The 27,846-nt window shown below is 36.8% G+C and overlaps 1 protein-coding gene across 2 annotated transcripts; it reads right to left on the bottom strand.

The window, feature by feature from the left end:
* Positions 1-263: 263 nt before the first annotated feature.
* Positions 264-26,802, bottom strand: LOC120273033 (protein transport protein SEC31 homolog B). Of its 2 annotated transcripts, none has more exons than XM_039279671.1 (22): positions 26,306-26,802; positions 26,103-26,157; positions 25,877-25,999; positions 23,976-24,072; positions 23,814-23,850; positions 23,622-23,727; positions 23,453-23,510; positions 22,973-23,070; positions 22,686-22,805; positions 17,451-17,496; positions 15,531-15,652; positions 15,335-15,462; positions 14,735-15,236; positions 14,470-14,562; positions 4,902-5,087; positions 4,604-4,814; positions 3,831-3,949; positions 3,536-3,724; positions 1,928-2,047; positions 1,556-1,841; positions 876-1,114; positions 264-567 (listed from the first exon to the last, which is right to left on the bottom strand). In XM_039279671.1, the coding sequence occupies exons 1-22, from the start codon at positions 26,620-26,622 to the stop codon at positions 469-471; spliced, it is 3,351 nt and encodes a 1,116-aa protein (XP_039135605.1). In that variant the 5' UTR covers positions 26,623-26,802; the 3' UTR covers positions 264-468. The 2 variants fall into 2 exon arrangements, with proteins under 2 accessions (XP_039135605.1, XP_039135604.1); XM_039279670.1 differs by having other exon boundaries at positions 3,536-3,736; positions 26,306-26,801.
* Between the last annotated feature and the right edge of the window lie 1,044 nt (positions 26,803-27,846).

The raw sequence follows: 27,846 nt of genomic DNA, 5'->3' as shown, positions 1-27,846 counted from the left end.
GGCAAGGACACCCGTTCGAGCCCTCTAGGTTGTGCCCGAGATGAGCCCTCTGCTAGGCTGATGCTAGCCACGTCAGAGGCCCACCTACATTTAAGGCTGCTGGCAGGAGCTGGGATCCTGAATTATGCCAATTAGCTACAATTCCAGACTCGATCCTTAAAAATAATCAATTCATTGAAGTAACTCTGACGTTCCAAATGTAATAAGAAAAGACACGACTGTATATAAAAAGCATGATCAAAATAGCCAGCAGCCCTAAGAGCTCCAAACTAAAAAATGCATAGTCCCGCGACCTTGAGAGAATTATTCCTATGACTACATACTGCAGAATCAAATACCCATTTTTGAGTCCAAACTATAGAACAATACAACCGATGCACGAGGATATAGCATAAACAACAAAAACATAAACGGGTGTTGATACATCATTTGAGTAAATAAATCCTCCATCAGATAGACTTGTTTGATTTACAATCTATTACTACTACTCTGTTTAGTCTTGATCATTCGCTTCAGTGCTGCAAGCCAGAAGTTGCATTCATCCCAATCGCTTGTTGTTAGGAGTACCTAATTTATAATAAAAACAATTAGTAAAGTCAAATTAATATCTTGACGTGAAGAAACAAGTGCTGCAAACTCTAAAAGTACCCAGTTAACAAGAATTGGCATGACATGCAGAAAAAACAATCTCATACATTAACAGTATAGGCCCTAAGCTTAAAGGGCCTACCTAATCATATCATTTTAGTTTCATAGTCTGTGACAGCAGGGGTTCATGTTAAAAATCATAAGCATAAAAAATGAAAATCAAAGTGGACCGATATCTCTCTATTCTCTACCTTGGTACTATGGCTCAAAAAACATGCAACAAATACCTGGGTATGCAAAGCACTAGCGAAGTCAGAGGCATCTAAAGCCTGACAGAGCTGGCGGAGTTTGGAGGCAGCATTTGGCGAGAGGTCCCCTCCGTTGAGTTTCGCAAACAGAGACCCAATTTTCTTTGAATTATCCTCGATTTCCCGTTTTTTTGATGGATTTGCATGCATGCCTCCAAGAGCCTCTGACGTCTCATTGTAGAGTCTTGTCAAGGTTGCAACAACAGATCTCATCTCAACTGTAATATAGGACAAATCTATCATTATTAGCTGCATAATCATATATTTAAGGATTCAGTGCCATATGGTCTTACATAGACCTGAAATGTCACTACTTGCAAGAGTAGGGCTGTAAAACAAATGCCGGCAATTAAGAAGTTAAAAGGTCTCAACAGCCATCTTAAACGATAATGGCATTGCTGTGAATGAGGAGATTAATAGGCTCATGCAAGCAAGCTCACAGTAAAAATGCAATAGGGAAAACAGGTCGAAACAGCACAAATATTAAGATTTCTCTACACTACATAATCATACATGGTAACAGGAAGAGTTCTAAGTATTTATTCCTTTTCAGTTATTAGGTACCAGCGGCATTATCTAACTATGCTGAATCATAATCATAGAATATTTTCTTCAGGATATTGTCTCAATTTTGTGGGATTTTTAGGAGACTAGATTACCCGGCACATTGGATGTATCAGCGGTTTGAACTGTAGGAGGAGGGGCCAGTGGGGCGGCAACTGGTTGTGCCTGTGCTGGCAATGTGGGACTTGAGGGTTGAACAGGATTCCCAGCAGGCCCCTGAACAAAACCTGGATTAGTAACCGGAGTGAAACCTCTGGGCATTGTCGCAGAACCCGCAGCCTGGGGATACTTGTGACCAGGAACAGGTCCTGGCTGAGATGGAGCAACACCCTGAGGAGTGGCAACAGGGAGTCCAGGTCTATACATATAATTGGCAGCACCCTGCACCCAAGAGGAAGTAAGGTTTCTTTGTGCAATCAAAGGAAGTGGACAAAAAATCCACCTGCGAAATTGGAAACCATACAGACCGGGTAAAGTTGAGAACCATATGCAGGCTGCTGATATTGCTCTACATTTTTCAAAGTGGGTGGGGTCGCAGGAACAAAAGGCTTTAATGCAGGCTGTGCAGGGACAGGAGCAAAGCTAGGCTGGAGCAGAACACAAGCATTAGAAATTAGCTGCAAAATAACGAAAATAAAGTAGCTAAAACCACAAAATTTATTGCAAACCAACATATCAAAGGGATATAGAATTCAAAAGCATACAACTGATTCAAGGATACTAATGTTTTAGTTCTATCACATATTTGCACTTGCATCATTTAACAGATTCCATAGAATGATTGACAAACCTATTTAGCAACTAGACTTTCAGAACAATAAGTTCACTGGTAATCAAGAACTAATCTGTTCATAATGGTACCAAAAACATCATTTGACAGGTTCTGATGGCATTAGGTCTTAAACAGCAATCAAAGCATCTGACACCTACCATCTTGGTTACTTTCAGCAGGCATTTTGTCTCCCACGTTTTAACAATGGACCAAAATGATACTCAATCTGGGAAAGTTTGACCAATTACATAATACAACATCACCTTTTTTTTTAGCTGTACAGATTGGTTGGTTAACTATGTCTAAACTAAACATACACATGAAAAATTTAATGCTAACGTTCAATTGAAAGGACTTAGAGAAAGAATATAAAAATAAAACAAATAAGCTCAAGTTCAAGTGAACAATCACTTGATAGCAAGAACATAACATGTCAATCACAATAAAGCACTGGAGTACACAAAAGGAATTAGAAAACATCCAGGTTTAGCTAAAAAAAACCAGCCTACCTCAAACAAGAATCTTAAAGAGGTTTACAATAGCAAATCATGGTCCACAGAGATTCAAGTCCTCAACTGGAACCATGTATTGAAGGATACAATTACCTCACCAAGCCTCAACACATATGATGATGATACTCAAGCCCCCCATGCCTCGGAGAAAGATTAAGATTATAAATTTTAAATCATAATATGCACCAAAAATGTCCTTTTGGTCAAAATATAGGAAAACTAGGTCATGATTGGTCAAATGCAAGAGTCAATCACTACAAAATTAATTTCCTTTCTGTTACAAAGAAATAAGAGGAAAAGTAAAATAAAAGGAAAAAGGCCCATTTTACACCACAAAAATATTTATTAAAAAAAAAAAACTAAGAGTCTGGAATTTTCACTCATGGGTAGGAAAAATAGAAAAATCCATCAACTTTGTCATTCCCTGAAACTCTTTTAATGAGATTAATGTTTTACAGTTGGGTTGGCAGGGAATGTGCATACCTATAAAAGCATGAAAAATTTTAAAGATTTTATATTTGTAACCAATTTTAACATAACATTTCTTTTTCTATACTTGTCAATCAAACGAATTTAGAGTTTTACAATTACACGTCCACTATTTCATTTTCTTTTGATCCCAATTTAATTGAAATGATAATGATGATCGCTACAACAGGGCTGAGCCTCAGCGTGAGGCTGGAAGAGAAGAGTAAGAAAAAGAAAAGTGGATGGAGGTCAAAACTATTTTCAACATTAATCCATTAGTTCAAGAATAAATAAACTTTTCATGGATCTAACGTACAACATACCTGTGGAACTTGAGGTGCCTGTGATGGAACAAAAACCTGCTGTGGCTGTGCTTGTTGAAAAGTTGCAGGGTTAATATATTCTTGGAATGTTTGTTTCTGATGCGCAGGCTGATACCCACCATGAGAAGAAAGTGACTGTTGATAACCTTCACCATATTGGCTGCTAATAAAGCGCTGCTGCAGCTGGGGCTGTGTTTTGTCCTATCTCATAAGTCAACTATTAACATAGAGAAAATGCTCTTTTGACGGAAAAAATAAATTTTTAAAAATTTATTTGCAGTCACAAAAGGCAAACCTGATAGTAATGTTGTGCATTGTCAATAAAACTACTATTAGAACTTTGTGCACCATATATAGATTCAGTTTGTGACAGGCTGCCCTCATAAGGTGAACTTTGGGTTGTTTTGCCACTATCTACAAACAAGGCAATACAAAAATTGTCAAAGAATGCATCTTATACATCGAACCAGGGTGTCGTCGAATATTTAAAGAATACATGACACATAATTAAAGAAAGTGAGCAGTGGGAGAGTATAATAGATAATGAAGACAAAAGTTTATGAAATGGAGAAAAACATAGAATAGCCAGCCTGCCAGAAAACTGTAATCATAATCTTGACAGAATGAAGATGCAAATGGCCACATTAAATGTACATTAGATATTGCCAGGTGCTATCCTGCAAGTCTTGATAAAGTCCAGGTTAAGCCATTGACTGGCATATCTAGGGTCTGAAGCCCACCAGGTTCACTCATTATATCAAAATGAAAAAAGAATACAACCAATGTCATTGTATCTGGGAAGAATGAAAATAGAATAGAATAGCACAAACAGTTAAAGCGAACACAAGCCAAAGATTCAGATAAATTAAAAGAGATGAATTAAACTTATAAATGGAAAAAGACAATTTTACGTTTTTTGTAAATTTCAAGATATAACAAATTAGCAGCACTACAACAACAACTAATTGTACTAAATAATTTGAAGATATTGCTAATAGAACAGATATAGTTGAGTGTAATAAGCAATTTTTGTTCTAAAAGGAACAATATCTTTTTAGCATTTACCACCTTCAGCAGATAGGGCAATACGATTCTGCAGAATGGAAAGCTCATGAGACGATTCTTCAGAGCCCAAGAGTTTCAAATATTCCATTGCTGTAGTAAGAAGCCCTTGACTGGCCAGCAGTTCAGCATAGTTCTCAACAAGCTTCGACAGAGATGCACTAAGCCGCTTCTGTCCAATTGCGAGAGCAAGGACAATCGTCTTCTCCATTAAATCCTATACATAAAGCCATTCTAATGTCAGTTTGCTAGTTGAATACTCATCAAGCAGATCAATAAATTGTGATTGGTAGTAGTAGACAACCTGAAGAAGGTCAACATAGCTCTTGCCTTCGTGTTCAGGCTTCAGGTTACATGACCAAATTTCAACAGTTTTGTCGATATTTCCAGCACAAATATAGCAGAGAGTTGCAGCTAGTGTGTTTCCTGCAGTCATTAGTCTTGAAGCAAGAGTATCACACAGTAAAGTCCAATCCTCTTTTTGAGCAAACTGCATTGAAGAAAAGATGAATCAGCTTTGAAGTGGATGAACTATGGAAAGAATAATTTGAATATAAGTAGCATAACTGAAGCAAAACTTGTTTAACTAAGTTCAGAGAGAACACAATAATTTATTCCCTATTCAACTAAGCAGAATGCATTTGATACAAAAAAAGGAATCATCCTTCAGCGGATGAATTTCTTCATGTTTTAATTGTAAACCAAGAACTTTTGACAAGAAGGGCATCCTTTGTGCCAAAACAACCTTGATAATATGCAGTTACATGCATCTGTATATGTTTCTCAAAGAAGCTAATAACAACAATAAGTTTTATGATTTCAAGAATTTTGCTTTACAGGAACCTGCACTAGAAAAGACCATCTAGAAGAATGATCAGAATAATTATCTTAAGGTGCAAACCAGTGCTCTTAGAGGCAGCCATTTAGGCAGTTTAGAGCATTTGACAGCCTAGGCTTAACTGCTAAATCACTAATGAACTAAGCAGCTGCCAATATGATGGTGATTAATAAATTATTTCCTGCCTAGTGTTATAGCCGACCATTTAGTTTAATATCTCAATTTGGCATAAGTCAACCCCAATATAACTCGATCTAACTTAATGAAAAAAATAACCATGTCACAAAATCCAAAGCAAAAATCATTATGCATCACAAAATTTACAAACTAGAAAAGGCCTATAACACATCCAATAACAAAACTGAAGCCTGAATCTGTTAGAGTTAAGTCTAACATTTTAAATAGCAGCATTGGTTATTCATATTTTTACAAATAATTCATTAGTTTTGAATTTGTAGTATGTTTAGCTCAGCATGAATTAATAACAAACCACATTCAAGCCTCTCCAAAGTCCAACAAAACACCACAGTTGAAGTAACTTAGAAATAGACACAACCTTTTTCACAAAATGTAATCAAATAAATATAGATTATATCATTTTTAATAATTCAATCATTAATTTAATTTTATTACATTGTAAAATATCTATGTTAATTAAGTCGAAGCTTGGTCAATTTGGGATAGATACCCCCTCTCTTGTATTCTTTGATTTTTTTTTTTCATTCATTATAATTTCCACAGGCCCTTCTTGGTCATCTTGAACAAAGAAAGAAAAAAGACAATTCTAAGACCTTCTCCACAACCTTTCTGACAGTATATGGTCATCATTTTTGTTGGAAATCAATAAGAGACAACTATATATCCTTATTTAGACTTTCCTTCTCTTTCTTTTTCCTTTCTTGCTTATTGCTGTGTATTATTGATTTGTTCCTAGATTTGGCTAGGGTCTCTCCTTATACAAGGAGACCCTTGCCTCCATCCATCAATAAAAAAATTAGTTCTTCTTTCTACATGGTATCAGAGCGACGATCTTAAACTGGGTCCTTGTACCCATCTTTCCGAAGCCCTAGGCCCACCATCGCCTTCCCTAGCAAGCCCAACAGCACACCCGCCGCTGGTTGCAGCCCCAGGTCGTCTCCCCATGGCCTCTCGTCGCTTCCAGCGGCTACCAACGCCATGTCAGCTGCCTTATGTCCTTTAGTTGCTTTGATGACGCCATTGTGCGCAAGTTCTTAATGGTGAAACTCCTCGTCTCCATTTGACGAGTTTTGTGGCTTCAAGATCACAAAAACATGGCCGCGGCATCAGAAAGTTCGGAAGTGACGAGGGGTGCAAATGCAGAAAGTACCAAGCACCCTTTCTTTGGTCTCCTTTTCAAGTTGGACGAGACCAACTATGCACGGTGGTCACGCACGTTTTTTATGTCGGTCAAGGATCATAAGAAGTATATTCTCACGGAACCAAAGCCTAAGGAGAAGACATGGAAGTATGCGACATGGATCAAGGACAATGGTATGGTGTGTCTAGATCATGAATAGCGTCATTCCCTGCATCAGTGACGAAATCATGTACCACAAGATGGCGAAGAAGACATGGAATAGTCTGGAGCACACTTATTCCCAACAGAAGAATTCCAATCTCATCTTCCAAACCTATTACAAGATGATGAATCCGAAGCGAAGAGATAAAACCCTATCGCAGTACAACTCTCTGTTGAAGGCATTGATTGAGAAATACAATGCTTGTCAGTTTGTCTACACTTCTGAGACTCAGAAGGCCCATAGAAGAGAAGCTGGGGTTCTCTTGTTTCTCGCTGAAGTCAATCCCACATATGTCATCGCTCATGACTAGATAATTACTAGGTCTACCCTGCCCAAATTGGAAGAGGTGTATAGCAAACTGAACCGCATTGCTATTCCTCTTACTCCCGAGTCTCTGGAGATGCAGACTTCAGCCTTGATTACCTCCACTGGGCATGGAAAGCGTGGTGCTCTGAGTCCCAGCAGAGAACGTGGGGAAAGTAAGAGCGGGTTTCATCAAGGAAAAATACAGTGCTTGTATGCAGCAAGATGGGGCATTCTAAAGACTGATGCTGGTCCAAACATGGAAGACAGGCATATACGCGTATGGTCATCTCAGAAGGGGGAATCAGTTACTATTCCCCGAGGAGACTTTGATTATCTACTCCAGTGTCTTAGTTGATCATCTCCAGCATCTCCATCTGGACAATCGAACACCACAGCTGTTGCGGCTGTAACCCCCTCGATACCCTTATCAAGTACATTTGGGTGCTAAGTTAGGCAGGTGCATGAGTCCAATTGGTAGAAAGATTCGGATGCCTCAAAACATCTTTATGGTGACAAGGCAGCTTTTTCATAGCTCAACATGATCCGACCTAGTAGGACAGTACAGGTGGTAGATAGGAAACATGTCCCTATTATGGGCTAGGTTACTCTGGGTCCTACTATAAGGCTAATGGACGTGTTATTTGTTCTATATTTTCCTATTAGCTTATTATCGATCAGTCAAATTTGTAAGAAGCTGAATTGTCGTGCTATTTTTAACTGACTCTCTTACCTTCCAGGATATCTTCACAGAGAAGACGATCAGTGGTGGCTGTCAACAAGTGAGAGTCTACCACCTTACTTAGTAACCAATAGCTACTTCTTTTCTTTCTACTCACAGTCTTGAATCATATACTTCGTCTAGAGTTCTTTGGCATCAACATTTGTGTCATCCATCATTAAATAAGCTTCATCGTGTTCTTTCCCAATTTCCACCTACGACCAAGTTGGAATGCGAGGCTTGCCAACTTGGAAAGTACCATCGGAATCCCTTCCCAACTTATGATCATCCACAATCTATATCCGTGTTTGATCTAGTTCATGTAGATGTATAGGGTCCTAATCGGTATTCGGGTAGACAGGAACATAGGTATTATCTAATTGTGATGGATGATTATTCTCGTCTTTCATGGCCATTTATTATGAAGAATAAGTCTAACGTCAACTCCATTCTTATGGAGTTTGTCAATGAAATAAAAAATCAATTTGGAACAGTTATTAAAATTATTCAGTCTGACAATGAACGCAAATTCTTGTCAGACTGAATGAACAGATACCTTTGCAGATTCTCTACCCTAGGGGTTGTCTCTTTGCTCATCCCCAAAGACTTTTGAGTGTTCCCTTTGCCCACATCCATGGTTCAAGTAAGAATAAGTTAGCACCGTGGGCTATTAAATGTGTCTTCTTAGGGTATGCTAGGAATGAAAAGGGGTAACAGTGCTAAGATCCTAAGACACGACATCAATACATTAGCAGTAATGTTACTTTCTTTGAGTCCATACCTTTTCTTCTCCACTGTTGGTCCACCTCCAGCTCCCACGCCTATGCCACCCATTGTCCTAGAGGATTTCGCAGTCTTAGAATTAGGAGGGAATCATTTTGGTATCACCTATCAGCATCGGTCTCTCCTTACTAAGCCTACACCGTCGTCAGCCCCGGAAATAAGTTCTCAACCAGAGGATTTACATACTAATACCACTATTGTTAGGAATACTACATGTGATGCACATGATAATACTAATGGCAGTAAGACAGATCCCACGCTTGGCTTGCCAATTGCTCTCATAAAGATGCCACGAACATGTACTCCGCATCCTACATCAAGGGCAGTGATCTTCTCTTGTCTTGGAAACTTATACAAGAAGTTTGCGGAAGCCCTCTGTGAGGTAGAAGTTATGACCTTCCATACTCAGGACGTCCTTGATCCTCATTGGCAACAGGTTGAGGAAGAGCTCTTACTTATCGTGGTACCTGGAAGCTTGTTGAACCACCTGTAGGACAGATGGTTGTTTGTAGTTAAGCATAATTTAGATGGTTCTATGGCTCACTATAAGCCCTGGCTAGTGCCAAAAAGGTTCACTCAAGCTTATGGTATTGATTTGTTCGACACCTTCTCACCCATTGTACGACTATCTACTGTGCAAATTCTGGTTGCGACTACAGTTTAGTTTGTTTTAAATTAGTTTCTTCATTAACTTGATGTCAAGAATGCATCTCTATGGCGACTTACAGGAGGTAGTTTACATGCAACCGCCTAGCTTTGAGATTTAGGGGGTGTCAAAAAGTATACCTATCGAAGAAGGCCATTATGGACTAAAGCAAAGCCCACAAGCATGGTTCCAGAAACTGTCCGAGGTTCTTGAGGATTTAGGATTCTTAAGGTCCACGTTAGACCATTCGCTATTTGTGAGACAAATAGGAAGATGAGTTATTGCTATACTGGTCTACGTTGATGACATCATGCTGACCGGTGATGATACCCAGGAATTGCAAATGTGAAGAAAGCCTTGGCTAAGCAGTTTACACTCAAGATCTTGGTCCACTGTGGTACTTTGTAGGAATTAAGGTTGCCCACATCAAAAGGGGAATTATTCTCACAGAGGAAATATGCAACAGATCTTTTGAAAGAGACTGGGTGTTATAGGGCTTTTTCGGTGTCAAGCCGGATGTTGAGATCCAAACCTGCAAGTATTCCGATGGGCCCTAAAAGGCATGTATACGACTGCAAGGACAAGGAGATTGATACACGGCGGTACAAAAGTCTGACAAGGAAGCTATTGTAATTGACTATTACGTGTCTAGATATTTCTCTTGCAATAGAGAAAGTGAAACAGATCATGGACAAACCTACTTAAACTCACTTAGCCTCTGCTATGATGGTGCTTTGGTACATTAAGTCCTCACCTAAGAAAGGATTACTATTTTTTAAAGGCAGTGTTATTGATCTAGTTGCTTCTGCAAATGCTAAGTATGCAAGCTCTCTTTCTGACAGAAAGTCCACTACTGGGTTCTGTACCTATGTAGCAATCAACCTTATCACATGGAGCAAGAAATAGGCAGTTCTCTCTCTAGTGCTGAGAGCGAGTATAAGGCCATGGCACAAGCGCAACAAAATTGATGTGTTACGGTCACTACTAGCGGATTTGCATGTTACTATTCTTAAGAGTATAGAACTCAGATGCGTTAATCAAGCAACCACATACATAGCAAACAACCCTATGTTTCATGAACGCACAAAACATGTTGAGGTGGACTATCACTACACGCGTGATCTTATTTAGTGCAGTCCCTTACACACAGCTAATGTTAGCTCTAACTATCAGATGGCAGATGTCTTTATCAAGCTACTCCCATGTCCGATCAATAAAGCTGAGTATGATGAACATATATGCTCCAGCTTAAGGGGGATTGTTGGAAACAATGTAATTAAAAGTGCTAGACGCCCTCAAGGCACTAAGACTTCTTATTGTTCAAGGCGAGATGCGGCACGAAATGCGCACGCCTGAGCGAAGTAATTAAAGCACTAGTTAATAAATAACTTGTATATATATATATATATATATAGTTGTTGGAATAATTAAAGTCAAGCAAAGCAAAACATAAAGTCAAATATAAAGTCAAGGAAAACATTCCTAGAAGTTTTAGAGTACAAATTCTATCTTCATGAGTCATCTATTTCTACAATATTATCATCCTCATCATCTACTAGCTTCAACTCTACCACTAAATTTAGAGTGCAACTTTTAATGCCTTTCAATTTTCTCTAATTAATTAGTTAATCCCTTAATTTACTCATTATTTAAAAAAAAAAATAGCAATTGTACACTAAAATCATCTAGTTTTACTCCTGTAAATTTATTTCATTTCGTATTAGTATGTCTTTTTAAAATCACCTAGTTTTTCTACCCAAAGTTTATTTCCCTCCTTATTAGAAGGCGTGCCTTTCTAAAATCGCCTAATTTTTCTCTCCTAAATTTATTTCCTTTCTTATTAGTGGGTGTGGCCATTTAAAATCACCTAGTTTTTATTCCCTAAATTAATTTTCTTCCTTCTTAGTAAATGTGCCTTTTTAAAATCCCAATTAACACTAATTGAAAACATTAAATATAGGGCTAATAGCATTAAAAAAAAAAAAACAAGGGCGTTTTTTATGCCCGACACCTAACAAAAAATGCTCTTCCAGGCTCATCTCATTGAAGACGCCTCGCCCTGAGGGTGTTGAGGCACCAAGGCCTCGATTTGCCTCGCCTAGCCTGGGCGTCTTTCTCACTTTTAACAACACTAGTTGGAAACCAATAAGAGACAACTATATGTCATTATTTAGACTTTCTTTCTTTTTCTTTTTTCCTTTCTTGCTTATTGCTGTGAATGGTTGACTTGTTCTTAGTTTTGGCTTGGATCTCTCTCTATACAAGAAGACCCTTGCCTCCATCAATCAATAAGAAAATTAGTTCTTTCTTTCTACAATTTTAAACGCAATGAGAATTGATTTATGTTACCAACATATACCCGTGGTCCACTCATGTTTATTTTCGTTGTATACTGCACCAATATCTTTTAGAACATGTATACCAAATCATATGTTCATTTCCATTCACTATAGGATTGGAAAAGCCATTTTCAAATATGTTAAATGTTTTAGATATGTATGTTTGGTAAGTTTATAACTAGTAATATTCTTATTCCGGAATAATCTATAAAAGTTCATACTTATTATTAGGAAATACACTACGCTTAGATATATAGTTGATCTAATCAAGACTCCCAATGTTTTAAGAGTATCGAGGTCACATTGTAAAAGTTTTGTTTATTCTAATATATTGTGCTCTCCTTGTCTTTTGTTGGAAATATAGCACCACATCGGTTGCGTGAAAGAAGTGTAATGGGTTTATATATAGGTATAGGGGTTGAGCCACTAAGTCTTAACATTTTTTGGTGTAAGACCCCTAAGCCCATATAGGGCCCACTAATACCAAAATATAAAATCTAACATGATATCAGAGCAATATAGTGGAGCCCAATATATATGTTAAAAAAAAAAGACCTCTAAGACACAAGTGGTGTACAAGTTCATGTGAGTAAGACATCTGAGGCACAAGTAGTGTATAAGTCCATGAGTGTAAGGACCTCTGAGACACAAAGTAGTGTACATGTCCTGGTAAACAGACCTCTGGTGTACAAGTCTGAGCAAGTTCGACCGAGTTGAACTTGAGGGAGTGTGTTGGAAATATAGTATCACATTGATTGTGTGATAGAAGTGTAATGGGTTTATATATAGGGATAGAGGTTGAGCCACTAAGTCTTGAGACTTTTTGGTGTAAGACCCCTAAGCCCATATAGAGCCCATATAGGGCCCACTAGTACCAAAATATAGAATCTAACATCTTTCATTCCAAATGGACCATGATTTCTCATATTCTTCACACCTAAAACAATAATAACAAAACAAATTTGAGGCACATGGATACTTACTATATTAATTATTTGACTTCTAAAAGAAGTTTATAAAGAGAGATCATGTCTTAATTTTACTTCTATACATTCCTTAAATTCTTTATTAATACTAACTAAATTTTACAATTTATAAGCTTGTGCCGTGACGACTTTGCCAAAGATTTGGTTAGTTCCCTGTAAGTAGGGGAAAAGCAGCTTTTTCCTTATCATTAAACCTACCAATTCTACTTGCTTGTGTGCCAGGGACATTAAATCCCAAGTTGATAAATAAAATAAAATATCATATTTTATTGAGCAAACCCTTTATTCACCCTGCTAATCAAAGCATGGCAATAATACCTTCTTCTCACAACACCCACACAGTGATACAGCCAATGCTTTAAGGAACCTATGTTAGCAATGGCCTTCATTTCACTAAGCTTAGGTTATGAATGGCCACAGAACACATTTTTCTTTAGCATATATATGCATGAGATATGACATACTCTAAACTGATCAAGCAATCACAACACAACTTCTTGTATTTTAATTAATAATTACTGAATTTATTCTATACCAAATGCCAAACAGCATGTTGAAACATTTTGTTTCTGGGAAGATTTCATGCAGTAAGGATAGTTAAACAAGTTTACTGTAATAAATCGGTACATGACGATGTAGTAAAAAGTGAAAAAATGAGTATCAGCACCAATAAGATTAGTTAGAGAGAGAGAGAGAGAGAGAGAGAATTACAAAAATATGCATACTGACTCACTTTCACCGAGCTTTAAAATTAAGAGACCACGTTAACTAATGTCGCAACACAGATAGGTCTTAGGACCAGGCAGATACTCGACTGAATAGGCTGAATAAAACATGAAACCAAACAAAAGCAAAGCCATGAAAACCACTCGTCTGTTCTAGATCATTAGATATACAGAAACTGGAGAATGAAAATCAAAACAATAAAATACAAGAGATTTTGCATAGCCACAAATAGTACTGATTGCACACCCACAGAACTTTGCAAGTGCACCTATAATAGCACAAAATCATTGTTTATGTATATACGCCTCTTGGTTGCATCCCTAGAAAATTTACAAAAGGCTAAAATACTATAAAAAGACAATTTGACAGATATAACCCAAAATGAGATGCCAGGAAGGAAAACTTAATTGACATGGCCACATGGGTATGAAAAGGCATTTGCAAAAGGGGATATGTCTATTGCTTTTTGGAGAAGGCTAAGTTCTAACCATTTTTAAGCTATAAAACTCTCACCTGTAGAGGTTCTTACAACAGTAGATTTGATCCCAAAAAAAACTTCGCATCAGCATTATACATGAATAGTCACAACATGACAGTGAAATATGCAATTATCCACTTCTGCAGCAGTATACATAAAAAAGATACCAAATTCAATGGTGTAAAGTGCCACAAGGGAGGTTTTGCCTTGTGATCGCCTACACAAAGGACAGCTAATTCATTCACTACTACACAGCTGCTTATATGGCAAAATTGCCAACCTAGAAACTAATAGGCAGATGAGCTGCAAATATCTAACTTTGCCCAGTATAGCCAAGCTGATCCAACTGGCCAAATCCATATCTTAAAAAAGAAACAAAATTCAAATCCTCTAAAAAAGTTTTTAATTCATGAAACAGTAATCAGAACAATCGTGTGGAAAATGCAAATTAGAGGGAGGGAAAAAATATCATATGAATGATAGTTTTAATCAAAATTTCATATAAGCTTACCGTACAAAGAAGAGCAAGTGTTTCTTTCCATGAGTCAAGCGGTCTGGTGGTAACAAGGCCCATGAGATCATTATTCACCATTGCAGAGACAACCTACATTCAATAAAATTGATTCTAAGAACTAGTATAGATACATAAACTTCAAAGTCTCTCCCCAAATGAAAAGAGAAACTAAAACTTGAAGATGAAACAAGAACCTCAGAATCCAGTTTACCATCGCACAAATGCTGAACCTAACAAAGATTATAAAAAGAATCAAGCAAACCTTCAGATAAGGGGAGAAACTCTTCTTAAGATAATGATCACGTGTACTTTCCCACAAAGATGAACCACCAAGATTTGCAATAACCAGTGCATCTGCCAGTCTGTTTGTGGATATGCATTGTAAAACTGCCTCCTTGTAATCCCCGACAACTAAAGCCCGTTGGATATTATCATCAATAGAATGTTCTGAACTATCAAGATGTTCTGCAGGTTCTTTCGGTGTTTCCTTGCCATTAGGGAAATCATTATCTGAAAAGCTATCAACTGAAGGTTGAATGTTGTTAAAGAAGGCTTCATCATTGTCAATAGGGAAGACACTGCTTTCTCCAACATCTTCAATACCCAGACTGCTAGTTAATTTCTTCTCAATGCCATTAGATGCATTTCTACTTTCGTCTTGATGTGCATTGAAACCAAGATGAGCAAGTAACTGTGTCCTTGCTGTGCCTTCTTCCTCAAACATAACCTTCAAGAATCCCCATGTTTCTTTGTCATGCTCAAGTCTGCACCAACAAATGGGAAAATACAGCCCAAAGCTTTCATTATTGTCCTGAACTCAAAAACCTAGATTAATAAGGTATATTACCCAACGGGAACTTACACAGATTCATCAGATTTTCGGCTGCATAAAGCATGTAGGGAAACTTTTTCACCATTTTGTATTGCAGCTTCAAATTCAGTAGATCTCTTTATCAAACTTGATTCAGTAGCCAATTTATGCACATAAACCTGAAATGGAACAGAAATATATTACAGAAGACCAACTAAACAAAATTACATTGCACAATTTTGCTTACCTCAGAGGTGCAAGTGGGAGAACCTGTTACAGATGCAGAAGGCTGAAATGATACAAGCTTGCCTCCAAAGCCAAAAGTCACACCCACTGGGCATTTCAACCACTTTGGAGCCCTCGAGCGCGCTGCAAATTTGACAAAGGAATGAAGCAGACAAGCAGACTAAGAGATCAATCAAATCAATATTAAAAAAATTAAGCAATGTGCATCTATGTGCAAAATAGTCCTTGATAACTAATGGAAAAATTCGAGAACAATAGCATCAGACGATTCACAGGGTGTTTGTTGACAAGGGCGCAATATTGCATGCAACAGTTCAAACAATTTTGGCAGTCAAGGAAGAATGCCACTATGTTCGCCACATTCATATTTGGATCCATGAAAAAGATAGCCAACTAAAGGTAAGATCTAGGCAATGGATGGATCATTGATAAAAATCACAGTAGAAATTAGATAGATTAAAATATATGAGCCATACAAATGAGCGAAATCAACAGGACCATGAATCAAGATATTTCTACCTTATCGGCGAAGAAGTTTTATCCAAAATATCCCATTAGGATGAATGAGATATGAATGAGATAAAATTGTTCACAGGAATGATAATGTTGCAAGGAAGCATGGAATTACAAGGAGAAGCTGTAAATAACATAGCATAATTGAAATAAACAGGCTCAAGATTATAAGAGTTTAACTATTATGCACCAAGTAATGAATGTTGATGTTATAATTCCATAAACATAAGAACAATAAAAGGCCTTGTTTGGATTGGTTTTTTTAAAAAAAAAAAAAAAAGTGTTTTTCTTCAGTTTGGTAGGACTTCTGAAAAAAGTGCTTTTCGGAGCAAGTTAAGTGCTTCTTTATATTTTGTGTTTGGATATGTTAATGTGGAAGTATTTTTGTATTTGTGAAATTGTTTGGATGTGCATTCATAGGACTTTTTCAGTAGTAAATTACTATAATGGGTATTCATTGAATTGTAATAATATCCCAATTATTATGCATACACAAGGACGGGGGCAGGAACAGACGAGAGGGAAGGCCTTCAAATCTTGGAGGTAGAAAAAACTAGATGGGGATGCAAAAAGCTTGGAGAGAACCCTTAAAAATCTTAGTCATTTCTTTATTTCATAAGGGAAGTTAAGTAATTGCGTAACCCCAAACTACTTTTTCCAAAAATATCACATGACCAACTTTTTGAAAAAGTAGTGTTTCTGCTTTTTTTTTGTAGCTCCTGCTTCTACAGAGAAGCTAATCCAAACAATTTTTTTTAGCTCGCTTCTAGGCTTCCCAGAAGCTAATCCAAACAAGGCCAAAATATTGGGAAAGAGGTGTCAAGTTCAATAAACATCCTTCTTGTTTGCTGAACCATTTTCATAAACATTGCCCACTACAATATTTTATTTTGTGGAGCAATTGGAACTTTTATGAACCAAAGTCCAAACTGCTTAGAGTGTGGAAAGCTGAAATTTAGCATATTCAAAGACTAAGTTCCCCATGACATCTTTATTAGCTACACGTTGTGATAAGTTCTCTAATCACAAATAAATTTTGAGAAGAGGTACAATACAATTTAGTTGGGTTATGAGAATTTGCTCACAAATAGTATGAAGATGGGAAATGTGTAGAAGAAATGGTTACAAACAATTAGTATAAAATGTTATTGTAAAGACAATTCTTCATATTAGAACAAACATAATCATCAATTTTCGCATTTGCTCACTTCACTACATTAGGTAGGAAGAAGCATCACAAAAGTTACAAAATGATCAAAAAAGGAACACAAATCAAAAGATAACATACACATGAGAAAGTTGTTTTCAAAACTTAAATGGCACTACTTACACGAAATACATGATAAATTATAGAAGACAACCATTTATCATAAGAACATTTCAGCATTCATTATGAAAAGTGATCTACCTGAAGCACTGAAGGTACCATCTCCAGCTGGAAATCTTCCACAAGCCTATAATAAAAGTTAATATTCATGATAAGAAACTAAGCAATCTATTAAAAATTCGGAAGAAAAAGTCGGTATTATATTCACAGAGTATTTTAGACACAGTTCCATTTTAAATAAATAAAATCTTATAAAATACTTTCTAATAATGTTTTTCTTAAGAATAGAATATTTTCTTTCTATTTGACCATTTCCTAATTATGTATTGTTGTATTTCTTAATTATGGTCTTTCCTTTTGAATTACTATTCTTATTCCAATTATATAATCTTGAGCTTTCCTATATGTATGAGAGCACACAATCAATGAAACTCAATTTGATCCTTTCTCATGTGGTACCAGAGCAAGTTTAATCCTAAGTTCTTCTTCGGACCTAATATCTCTAACATCTTCTTCTTCTCCTTTTTTCTGCTTTAAGGACCGCCGCTAGCCACTCACCACCAGGAAAAGTTGTTGCTAGGACCAAGGGTCATTGCCTAGCATTGAGCGGTCAACAGAGGACCGTCGTTGCACCACTAGAGGCTAACTAATGCCAATCTACTTCCCTGATGCCGTTCTTCCCTGCTACTTACATAGCAGATTATTTGAGGCACTTGTTTATCATTCTTTTGCATCTATAGGACCCCCATATTGCATCAACAATGATTGATTCTTCATTCTCGTCGACAACTACTTTTGGTGATGTTGTGGGAAAGACTGCCATCACAAGCATCACTTCTCGAAGGCAAGATACTTCGATCAAGCATGATGCAATTGGAGGCCATAAGCATGACGCAATTAATGTCGAGTAATAGCCAAATGCAGCATAGGCTGTAGAAGCAACGATCACATCCGTGACAATGACCATGTCACTAGTTCTAGAAAGGAGCATGATAGACTAGGACTTCAGTCTTGAGAGGATGTCACTCTCTTATCTTATGCTACATCTACTAAAGCCTCAATTGTGCATCATATAGGTAACCATGTTCTTTCCACCAGTTCCCACGCTTCTGAAAGGATTGCAAATTCTGGTGCTTCCTCTCAAATCACTAGTAATGCCTCCGTTTTTGAGTCACTACTGTCTTTTATCTAAGCCGTGTTCTGGAAGTGTATCACTAACTGATTTTATGTCTCTTACTAATGTCTTACATGCACCAAAGTTTGCTCTCAGCCTTCTCTCTATAAGTCAAATAACAAAACTTTGAACTATCGAGCAAATTTTTAGGAGTCCACCTTTGTTCTCTAGGATCTCCGGTCAATGAAGCAGATTGATGGAGGCTTTGAGCGAGATGGACTCTATTATTTCATCTTCCTTCAGAAACCATGTGCAACTTTACCATCTTCATACTACTACTTTGCAGTGGTATCTCCGGTTGGGTCATCCTAGTGTTACAGTATTACATCGTCAGCTTCGCAATTTGTCTTTGATTAAATCCTTTAAGTGTAAGGTTTGTCAACTAGGCAAACACCACAAGTCCTCTTTTTCATCTAGAATAAATAAGACTGTCCCCTTTGTTTAAGCTTATGCTGATTTATGAGGGCCATGTTAGATTAAATAATGTCAAGGGGTTTTGATAATTTCTAATTTTTGTTGATGCTTGTTCCCGAATTCTTAGGTCTATATGATGAAGGTAAAGTCTATACAACTCTTGTTCTCACCAAAAATTTCATTCAAGAAACAAATTCAATTTTATGCGTTTATCAGAGTGCTCCGAAGTGAAAATGGCCTTACGTTTGTGAACAATGATTTGTCTGCCTTCATTCAATCGCTTGGTGTATCACATCAAACCTCGTGTGTTAAAACCAGACAGCAAATTTGTTGAGCAAAATTACGTCATCTATTGGATGTAACTCGCACCATCATGTTTCAAATAAATGTCCATCTTATTAGTATGAACTGCAACCTTTCTTATAGATAAAGTCTTGTCATCCGTACTTGGTGGGAAAGTTTAATACTCCGTCTTGTTCCCTGGAAAAGATCTTTTTTCTTTACCTGCTAAGGTTTTTGGTTGAGTTTGCTTCGTGAACCTTTTTTCGACAAGCAAGTTGACTCCTGGCATTCAAAGGTATCTTCCTCAGTAACTCTCGTACCCAAAAAAGATATCAACACTATAACCCAACTACACAATAATCCTACAATAGCGACGATGCCACTTTATTAAGGATATGCCATACTATGTAATTATATGGGAGAAAACTATCACTAAAGTTGATGGTGCATCTTTACCAATGCTTCAGATCCACCACTACTTAGCTTAGAACCATCACCAACCTCCTATTCTCACCCACCGCTATCACCACCGCTTCCGCCACCAATGCCTATCTGTGTTAATTGTCGCCACTAAAAATCTTCTACTAGCTGAGGAACCACTCACAGTGACAGAGCCTTTAATTGCTCCTACAAATCCTGCTTCATCTGCTGGAGACAAGTCTCAAGTATCATCTCCTATTTCTACTAATTTAGATGTTCCTATTGCTTTTTGGAAAGCTTATCAATCTTGAGCAAAGTATCCTTTATCTAATGTTACATCCTTTAATCTTCTATCCGTTTCTGCTTGACAATTCTCTCTTGATAATCAACAAATTCCCAAAAGTCATGTCGAGGCATTACGACACCCTTCTTGGAAAGCTGCGATGGAGGAAGAAATGTCAGCTTTCAGTCCAAAAGCACATGGGAATTGGTTGACCTACCCCCCATGTTTTACAGTTGTGGGGTGTCGATGGTTGTTTACCCTTAAATACTTGCCAAATGGCTCCATCAACCATTAGAAGGTTCAATTAATTGTCAAAGGCTTTACACAGACCTGTGGATTTGTTTTTTCAAACATTTTCTCTGGTGGCTTATCTAAATTTCATGCGTATTTTACTCTCAGTTGTAGTTAATTCTGGCTGGTTGATGTACCAACTTGATATCAAAAATACATCTCTATGCTTCAAGAAGTGTACATGAAACAAACCCCTAGCTTCATTGTTCAAGGGAAGTGTACCAAGGCCTGCAAACTCCATAAAGCAATATATAGACCGAAACAAAATCTACAGGCATAGTTTAAACAGTTTAGTAAGGTAGTTCTACAATTAAGGTTTAGTCATTCCTTTTCTGATCACTTAGTTTTTAATTTGCATCATTCCACTAGTTTGGTTATTCTCTTTTTTTATGTGGAGGATATTTTATTGACTGAAAGTGACCAAGATGGCATTATTACAACCAAAAATTTTCTGCATTCTCAGTTTGTTACCAAGGATCTTGGACCAATCTATTACTTGGGATAAAAGTAAACTATACTAATGGAGGTCTTATTCTTTCCCAAAGAAACTATGTTCTGGATCTACTTCGTTAAACTATCTGATTAGATGCAAACCTACATCTATTCCGTTGGATCCTATGTTGCCACTTAGTGATAATGACAATCCAGAATGATAAGATATCACTTGTTATTGAGCTATTGTTGGCAAACTACTTTATCTCATCATCACTAGGCCTGATATTTCTTTTGTAGTTGGCAGATTTAGTCAATATATGTATCTCCGTTAAGATGTCCACTAGGCTAATGTTAGGTTCTCAGATGCTTAAAGCCCTCCCCTAGCAAGAGACTTCATTTTTGACATCATCGGCATTTTTGAGTATAGGACTACTCAAATGCAGAGTATGCCAGGACTCACGAGGATCACAGATCTACAACCGGTTTTTATACCTTTGTTGGTGATAATTTGGTTACCTGATGGTAGCACGAAGCAAAATATGGTCTCCCGATTCATTGCAAAATAAGAATATAGAACCATGGCACATACAACTTGGAAGTTGTTCTAGGTGATATCCATACTTCAAGACTTTGGCATCTCTATTCCCTCACCGGTCCCGATGTATTATGATAAGAAGGTAGGAACATTTATTAGAAATAATCCTGCCTGTCATAAGCGCATAAGCGCAAAAAACACATCGAGGTTGACTATCATTTTATTAAAGATGCAGTAATTTAAGGAACAATATCCATGCCTTAGAGTCTCTGAGAATCAATTGGTAGATGTTTTCACCAAAGCTTTTCCCATCGCCGACTAAAGCTTATTTGTTCCAAGCCAAGCATGCATGATGTGTATACTCTAGCTTGAGAGGGAGTGTTAAAGAATAGAAAATTTTCTTTCTATTTGATTGTTTCCTAATTATGAATTATTGTATTTCCTAATTATGGTCTTCTCTTTTGTAATCCAATTATGTAGTATTGCACTTTTCTATATATATATATATATATATATGAGAGCACGCAATAAATGGAATTCAATTTAATCCTTTCTCACAGTTTTAGTCACCATACACATGAGAAAATGTAATTTCAGTGGAAAAAACCTGTAATAAATTAACAATTGTCTTAGAGCAAGATCAACAGCAATTGCTTAGCCAGTTTAATATAACAAATACAAGCTCATTGCATTTTCCATTCTCATTAGAGACCAAATAAAAGGAGAATACAAGAATTCATCAATTAACAATAAGAAACCATGAGAAGACTAGAGAAAGAATGGAAATTATAGGCAGCCAGCTTCTGCAAGTGAAACTCAACCTAATATAGTTCAATTAAGGAACAAAAACCCAGTCTACGTAACAAGAAAAGCAACATACAGGCCATTTTTCGTGAAGTTTGCCCCTATATATTACCTATGGATCAAAAGTTAAAACATAATGTCTATAAATTTAATTGAGCTATAGCACCAGCCCAGTTACATCATTGCATACATATAACAATATTAGAATAGCATAATCCAAGTCATAATTGAATAAGCTGTGAAATTAACGGAAATACACAGAAGGTCGCATCTCCAACTAAGTTTAAAGGCACCCAAAAAAATTATTGAAAAAATTAATAGGCCTCCATGCCTCCCTGTGTTGGTTCCCAAAATAAGAGTACATAACTACAAATAAGTCGCACTCTGAAAACATGAAGTTTCAAATTTATGGAAAGGAAAAGGCAACACTTCATGTTCATATGTAAGATGCAGAAGCTAAGTAGCTTATCGTGACAAGCCGCATATCGTTCAAAAAATTTAGTATAAGAGTATTACATATCTCATGTCGCAAAACATCCAAAATTCAATATGTAGAAGCTAAGCAGCTTATCATGACAAGCAGCGTATCGTTCAAAAATTTAGTATAACAGAGTATTATATGTCTAATGTCGCAAACATCCAAAAATTCAATATGTAGGGTAATAAAGGGTGCTTTACCTCAATATTGTAAATGCCAATCTTAACATCAAATGAAGATGCTGAAATGACACCTGGAATTTTCGGATACCAGTGAATATCAAAATTCCAGTTGGTGCTAGCAGGCAGCTCAGACAGAATCTGCATAAATGAAAGTACACATAGCACCACTATTACTCAAGTTTCAAACAAATATTTATAAAAAATTAATCAATTAGCAATTACTTAAAGGTCTTGTGGTAATTTCTGAAAGTATAAGAAAAGATATATCTTTATTAAGAACTCGAGGCCAACAAATGTATCCTTACTTCCCCACTAGTCGTATCCCAGCAGATAGTACGGTTGTCTTTCGCACAAGTAAGCAAGTATGAACTGTCATACGGGCACCATGACATAGCAATCACACCTGATTGAAAATGGAACAAGTTTGAAACACCGCAACAATTGTTCAAGTACCAATGAAAATCAATAAAATCCTTCTGTTGATTATCATATACAAAAGAAGCATGTGCAATTCATGTAAAACAGAATAATGCTATTAGCAAACAAGTTAAATCATTTAACTGATCATTTATTTGCTGATGATCAAATGAAAAATGAAAATAACGTGAGATTAGGTCATGTAAAAGAGAAGATGATAAATATGATCAGATGATCACAAAATTAAATAGTGAAAGAAAATACCTAGCATCAATGAGAAAAATGAAAATAGGTTGGAAAATAAACCACTATCAACAATAACAAGGAAGTATATCAGGGTGCTTAAACAATACAGCGGTAAGCCTCACCTTTTGTATGCCCAACAAATTCTCGTAAAGGTGATATTGTTTTTCTTACATCCCAAACCTACAGAGATACAACCGATTCAATTCAACAGACAAAAGGAAATTATTATAGGATCAAAAAGATACAATGATAAGAATGAATAAGACTAGAACACATTTAAGTGTATATTACGCGGAGAGCAGGAGAATGGTCATCATCAGATGCAATGATAAGTTGGGTGGAAACATCAGGATTCCATTGCAAAACAGAGCATCTTCTACGATTTGAATCTGAAAAACTGTTCAGAAACCAATGAATTTGTCCAGTGCTTAATATTAGCAATCAATAATAAAACTTTGCTACAATAATGAGCAAATGACTTACCTGGTCACTGGTTTCTGCTGCCTTAAGTCCCAAACAACTGAAAAAGTATTTAAAAAAAAAAAAGGCAGTCAATGGCAAAGCTCATCAAAGAATGAATTAAATAGTATTCCATTCATAAATAATCTACAAAAGATAAGAGTTAAAATAAAACTATAGTAGCACCTGTGATCCCATTGTAAGAAGTAGATGCTAATATATGTTGAAACTTGGGATTCCAAGATACAAAAGAAACTTCTGTCTGAGCGCCAGAACCAACACTCTACAAAAACTTGCAAAAATTAGGCTCAGAACCTTGAGAATATGTATTCCATAACGGCAATCCATATAGCAATACATGCAATGGCTTCAAGCCGTGAACAATCAAAATTAAGGATCCAAAAAGTGAACATTGTATGATCACAATTTTAACAGCATAAAATACAATTGAGTATGCTGGTTCTGGTCCATTGCTGAAAATGCAATGAAGACAAATAATCAGGCAAAATTCAAAAAAAAATAAAATTAAAATTAAAAAAAAATCAGAAACAAAAATTTTGGTATGATTGAAGGCAAAGAAATCTACATAAATTAGTTGTCAATTCTCCTATACTAATACTTATGTTTCTTCTCCATGTATGATGGATTCAATAAATGGCCAACATTGCTAAAATATTGATGATCTTACAAACTCCAAAATGTAAATGGAGATTAATTGCTCAAGAATATAATCACAAAGACCATGGGACTCCATCAATCAATTATAACCAACCCATGACTTCTTTAGTTAGTTGTTGTTTAGCAAGCTTAGTTTAATGTCCTGGCATACACACATTGAGTAGCATTTCGAATTATAAAGGCTCCATAAACAAGGTGGACAAAATCCATGACCATTTATTAACAAGCAAATTTCTGAAATTGGGCTATGGCATTGGGAAAACTATGGGAACATCTCCAAACATTATAATGTCATAATGGAATTTATTGCTCCCCAATCTTCAATAGGCATAAAAAAATTTCCAAATTTTTAGGAGAAAAGATGCATATAAGGCAATAAAAATTAATAGTGAAATGATCCACGTACTATAGTAGTTGTGATATATAAAAGCTACTGATGAACAATAAACTTTGCAATCTAACACAAAAGGAAGAGAAACAATCACAACTACTATGGCTCCATTACTCAAAATTAGGTCGACATGCCAAAACCCACCTAATTGGTGTTTGCAAAATATATTATTAGCTTTATGAAACAGGGGTTACTACAAAACCAGTCAACTGGATAAGTAGGAAGCCAGGATCATCACATCCTATCAATAGACAAAAGCAAAATGGATTTACCAAGGCTCTTTATAACTGAGGCATACTGAGGAATGTTCTTATGGAGCGAAAATGAAGCTCTACGTTCATAGATATGACTATCATTAGTCATAACAATTTCTATTAAATCATATATCTAGTCAATATAACTATGTTATTTTTCATGTCAATGTGTTATCAATCAGGATGAAAAAAATAAGTTATCTGGCAATTATTTTCTCAAACAGTGCATAAGCAAGGAATATCTTCTGCATACTTGCCTAATTAGACAACCATCAATTGTAAAGTATGCCTAACAAACCATCAAAGGAAACTTATGCCACCAAAATTGCATATCTGTAGTTACAATAGAGACACTTAAGCAATATCAGATAATGAGCATCCAAAGAAAACTGTAAATGATCTTGACAGAATTATTCCTTGGAAATAAAATACTGGATCTCTCGGCTGAAGAATTTCCCTTATTCCATATCCCAATTTTCAAAACCAACTCCCAGTATTGGTCCCAACCACGCTATGTATCACCTATCCACTCATTCTCAAGTTTGAGTAAAATGTTCAGATTTTCATATAAAAAAAGAAAAAATTTTGGAGCTACTCCACCATTATCCTTCATGCCTAAATAATGTTAGAAAAGAAATCTTGGAATCCATGACATACAACAATGCTTGACATTAACATGTGTTTCATATCTTGCAACAAACAATATAACAGAGCAAACATGATACTGAAAGCAATTGCAACACTGAAATGTTTATGCTCAGTACCTTGAGTGACGGAAATAAATCAGGTTCTGGAGGTTTTGCCAGATCCCAGATACAGAGTTCCCCTTCATCGGCCCCAGAGGCAAGAAGATTTGGTGAAATGGCACTGAACTCCAAGCCACGGACCTGTCAGCATTAATAAAAGCAGCCAATTATGCAAGCGACACAAAAAGGCAGAGAACCCAACAAACAACAAAACTAAGTTTATGTCATAAAGATAACTAATCACCGGCCCTGTATGCTTCTCCAGCTTCACAACGAAAGCGCTATCCTGATTATTTTCACTGCAGAGGCAACTTTAAAATCAAATTCAAGAAACACCTCAAGATTCAGATGAAACAAAAAGATCAAAATCGAGAAACTCCTCAATTATGAAATTAGATCCATCCGATGCTGAATCCACAAGAATTCCGGTGAACAGCGATCACATACCCGATCAACTTGGAGGGATTCCACACGCCGATGTTGCCGTCGCCGAGGCCTCCAGCGATGAGCCCAAGCGAGAACTCCTCAGAGACGGATCCAAGCTTGCCCCATGAGAGGCGGTTGAAACGTTCGGAACTGGGGCAGGAGGCGACTACGGGGAGGTCGGAGTCATCTGATTGGAAGTCGAGCTTGAAGATCTCAAGATTTGCGGACGAGCTGAAAGAGAGATCGACAGCGCCGGCCATGGTGCCCGACGCCAGGTAAGGCGCTTCGGGGGCAAAGGCCACAAGGGCCGATCGCGCGGCACTCTTGATGCACGCCATCGAAGCAGAATTAGAAGAACGAGATCTCACACGGAGGGAAAACCCTAGGGTGGATCGGATTTATGGCCTGGGAATTCGGTTACGCTGTGCTCACAGCAAGGGCTGCCGACGGAGAGGAATAATAATAATAATAATAAGATGGAAGGAGAGAAGCATGTTCTTCATCAGATTATGCTTTCCATTTTTGGCTGAACTATATGAGTCGGGCACGGCCACGATTTGGGTGACTTACACCGGCTAGTAAATTGCAGCGCAGCTTGTTAACACAACGCTAGCAGGTCCTCTACTTGGGCTAGGGTGAATTTCAAAGCGGACCAAGTCGATCTAATTATACATTTTATCATTCCAATTATAAATTTTTTTTTTTGTTTGACTCAACTTGAACTGAAAAACATCACTGGATCTTAAAAATTCTTATATTCATATCAAAATAAAAAATAAAAGAGTTTGTGATTGCGGTGAAGGTTACTCCTCTTAATGATTGTTTTAATTTTTATTCAAAAATTTATTTAAATTATTAACAAACTCAAAGTTTCCTTCTCTTTTTGTATTATTTTTCCCTCATCAGTTTGACAATATAATAATATTTAATAAATTTTATTTGTAGAGGAAAAAGAAGGTGAGCAACTGAAGTTACTCAGTGAGTGAGTTAGTACAATGCTACAAGAATACACCAAAATACACGAAATAACTCACTAACATAATGCTTTACTAATACCAACAGTTTAAAACATAGATAAACATAACAGAAATCATTGATACAATATAACAAAAGATTGTGTCAAGAAAACCTTTTTACCCCAACTAGGGTTTTAGAATATCAAAGTGTAAAAATACTAAATATAGAGTTCCAATTAATGGAAAAGCTAATCATGAAGCAAATCTTCCATAATTAACATGTAAATCAACTAGTTCCCAATTGTAAGTATAATAAAGTAAATAACATGAGTTTTACAATATGTAAACATAATACTAGTGCCAAATCAAATTTACGGGAGTCTGCCCTCCTAAGAGCGACAGCTAGGCGTCACCCCCTCACCACAAATTCAATATGACACAACAAAAGAAACACAAAAGGAGTAAATCTCAAACCCAGAATAAAAGTGGTCTTGAAACCTCTCTAAATCTTCGACGTGGCCGCGGTTACGTTCGAAACCGTCAAGGAACTCATGTCCTTAACGTTGACCCATTGGTTCACCACGTGGTGGCCCCGCCTTCCAGATG

The sequence above is a fragment of the Dioscorea cayenensis genome, chromosome 12 (genome assembly GCF_009730915.1).
Source record: "Dioscorea cayenensis subsp. rotundata cultivar TDr96_F1 chromosome 12, TDr96_F1_v2_PseudoChromosome.rev07_lg8_w22 25.fasta, whole genome shotgun sequence".
Taxonomy (NCBI): domain Eukaryota; kingdom Viridiplantae; phylum Streptophyta; class Magnoliopsida; order Dioscoreales; family Dioscoreaceae; genus Dioscorea; species Dioscorea cayenensis.
The sequence above is the reverse complement of the archived record's forward strand: the minus strand, read 5'-3'. Positions and strand labels throughout refer to the sequence as shown.

What these genes read in the sequence shown, in the direction of transcription:
- LOC120273033 (XM_039279670.1), bottom strand. Translation starts at nt 26,622, where the DNA reads ATGGCGTGCATCAAGAGTGCCGCGCGATCGGCCCTTGTGGCCTTTGCC. An exon ending in GTTTCTCCCCTTATCTGAAG is followed by an intron (nt 14,563 to 14,734) that starts GTTTGCTTGATT and finishes TATTGAATGTAG; the next exon opens with GTTGTCTCTGCAATGGTGAA. An exon ending in TGATACATCCAATGTGCCGG is followed by an intron (nt 1,115 to 1,555) that starts GTAATCTAGTCT and finishes CCTATATTACAG; the next exon opens with TTGAGATGAGATCTGTTGTT.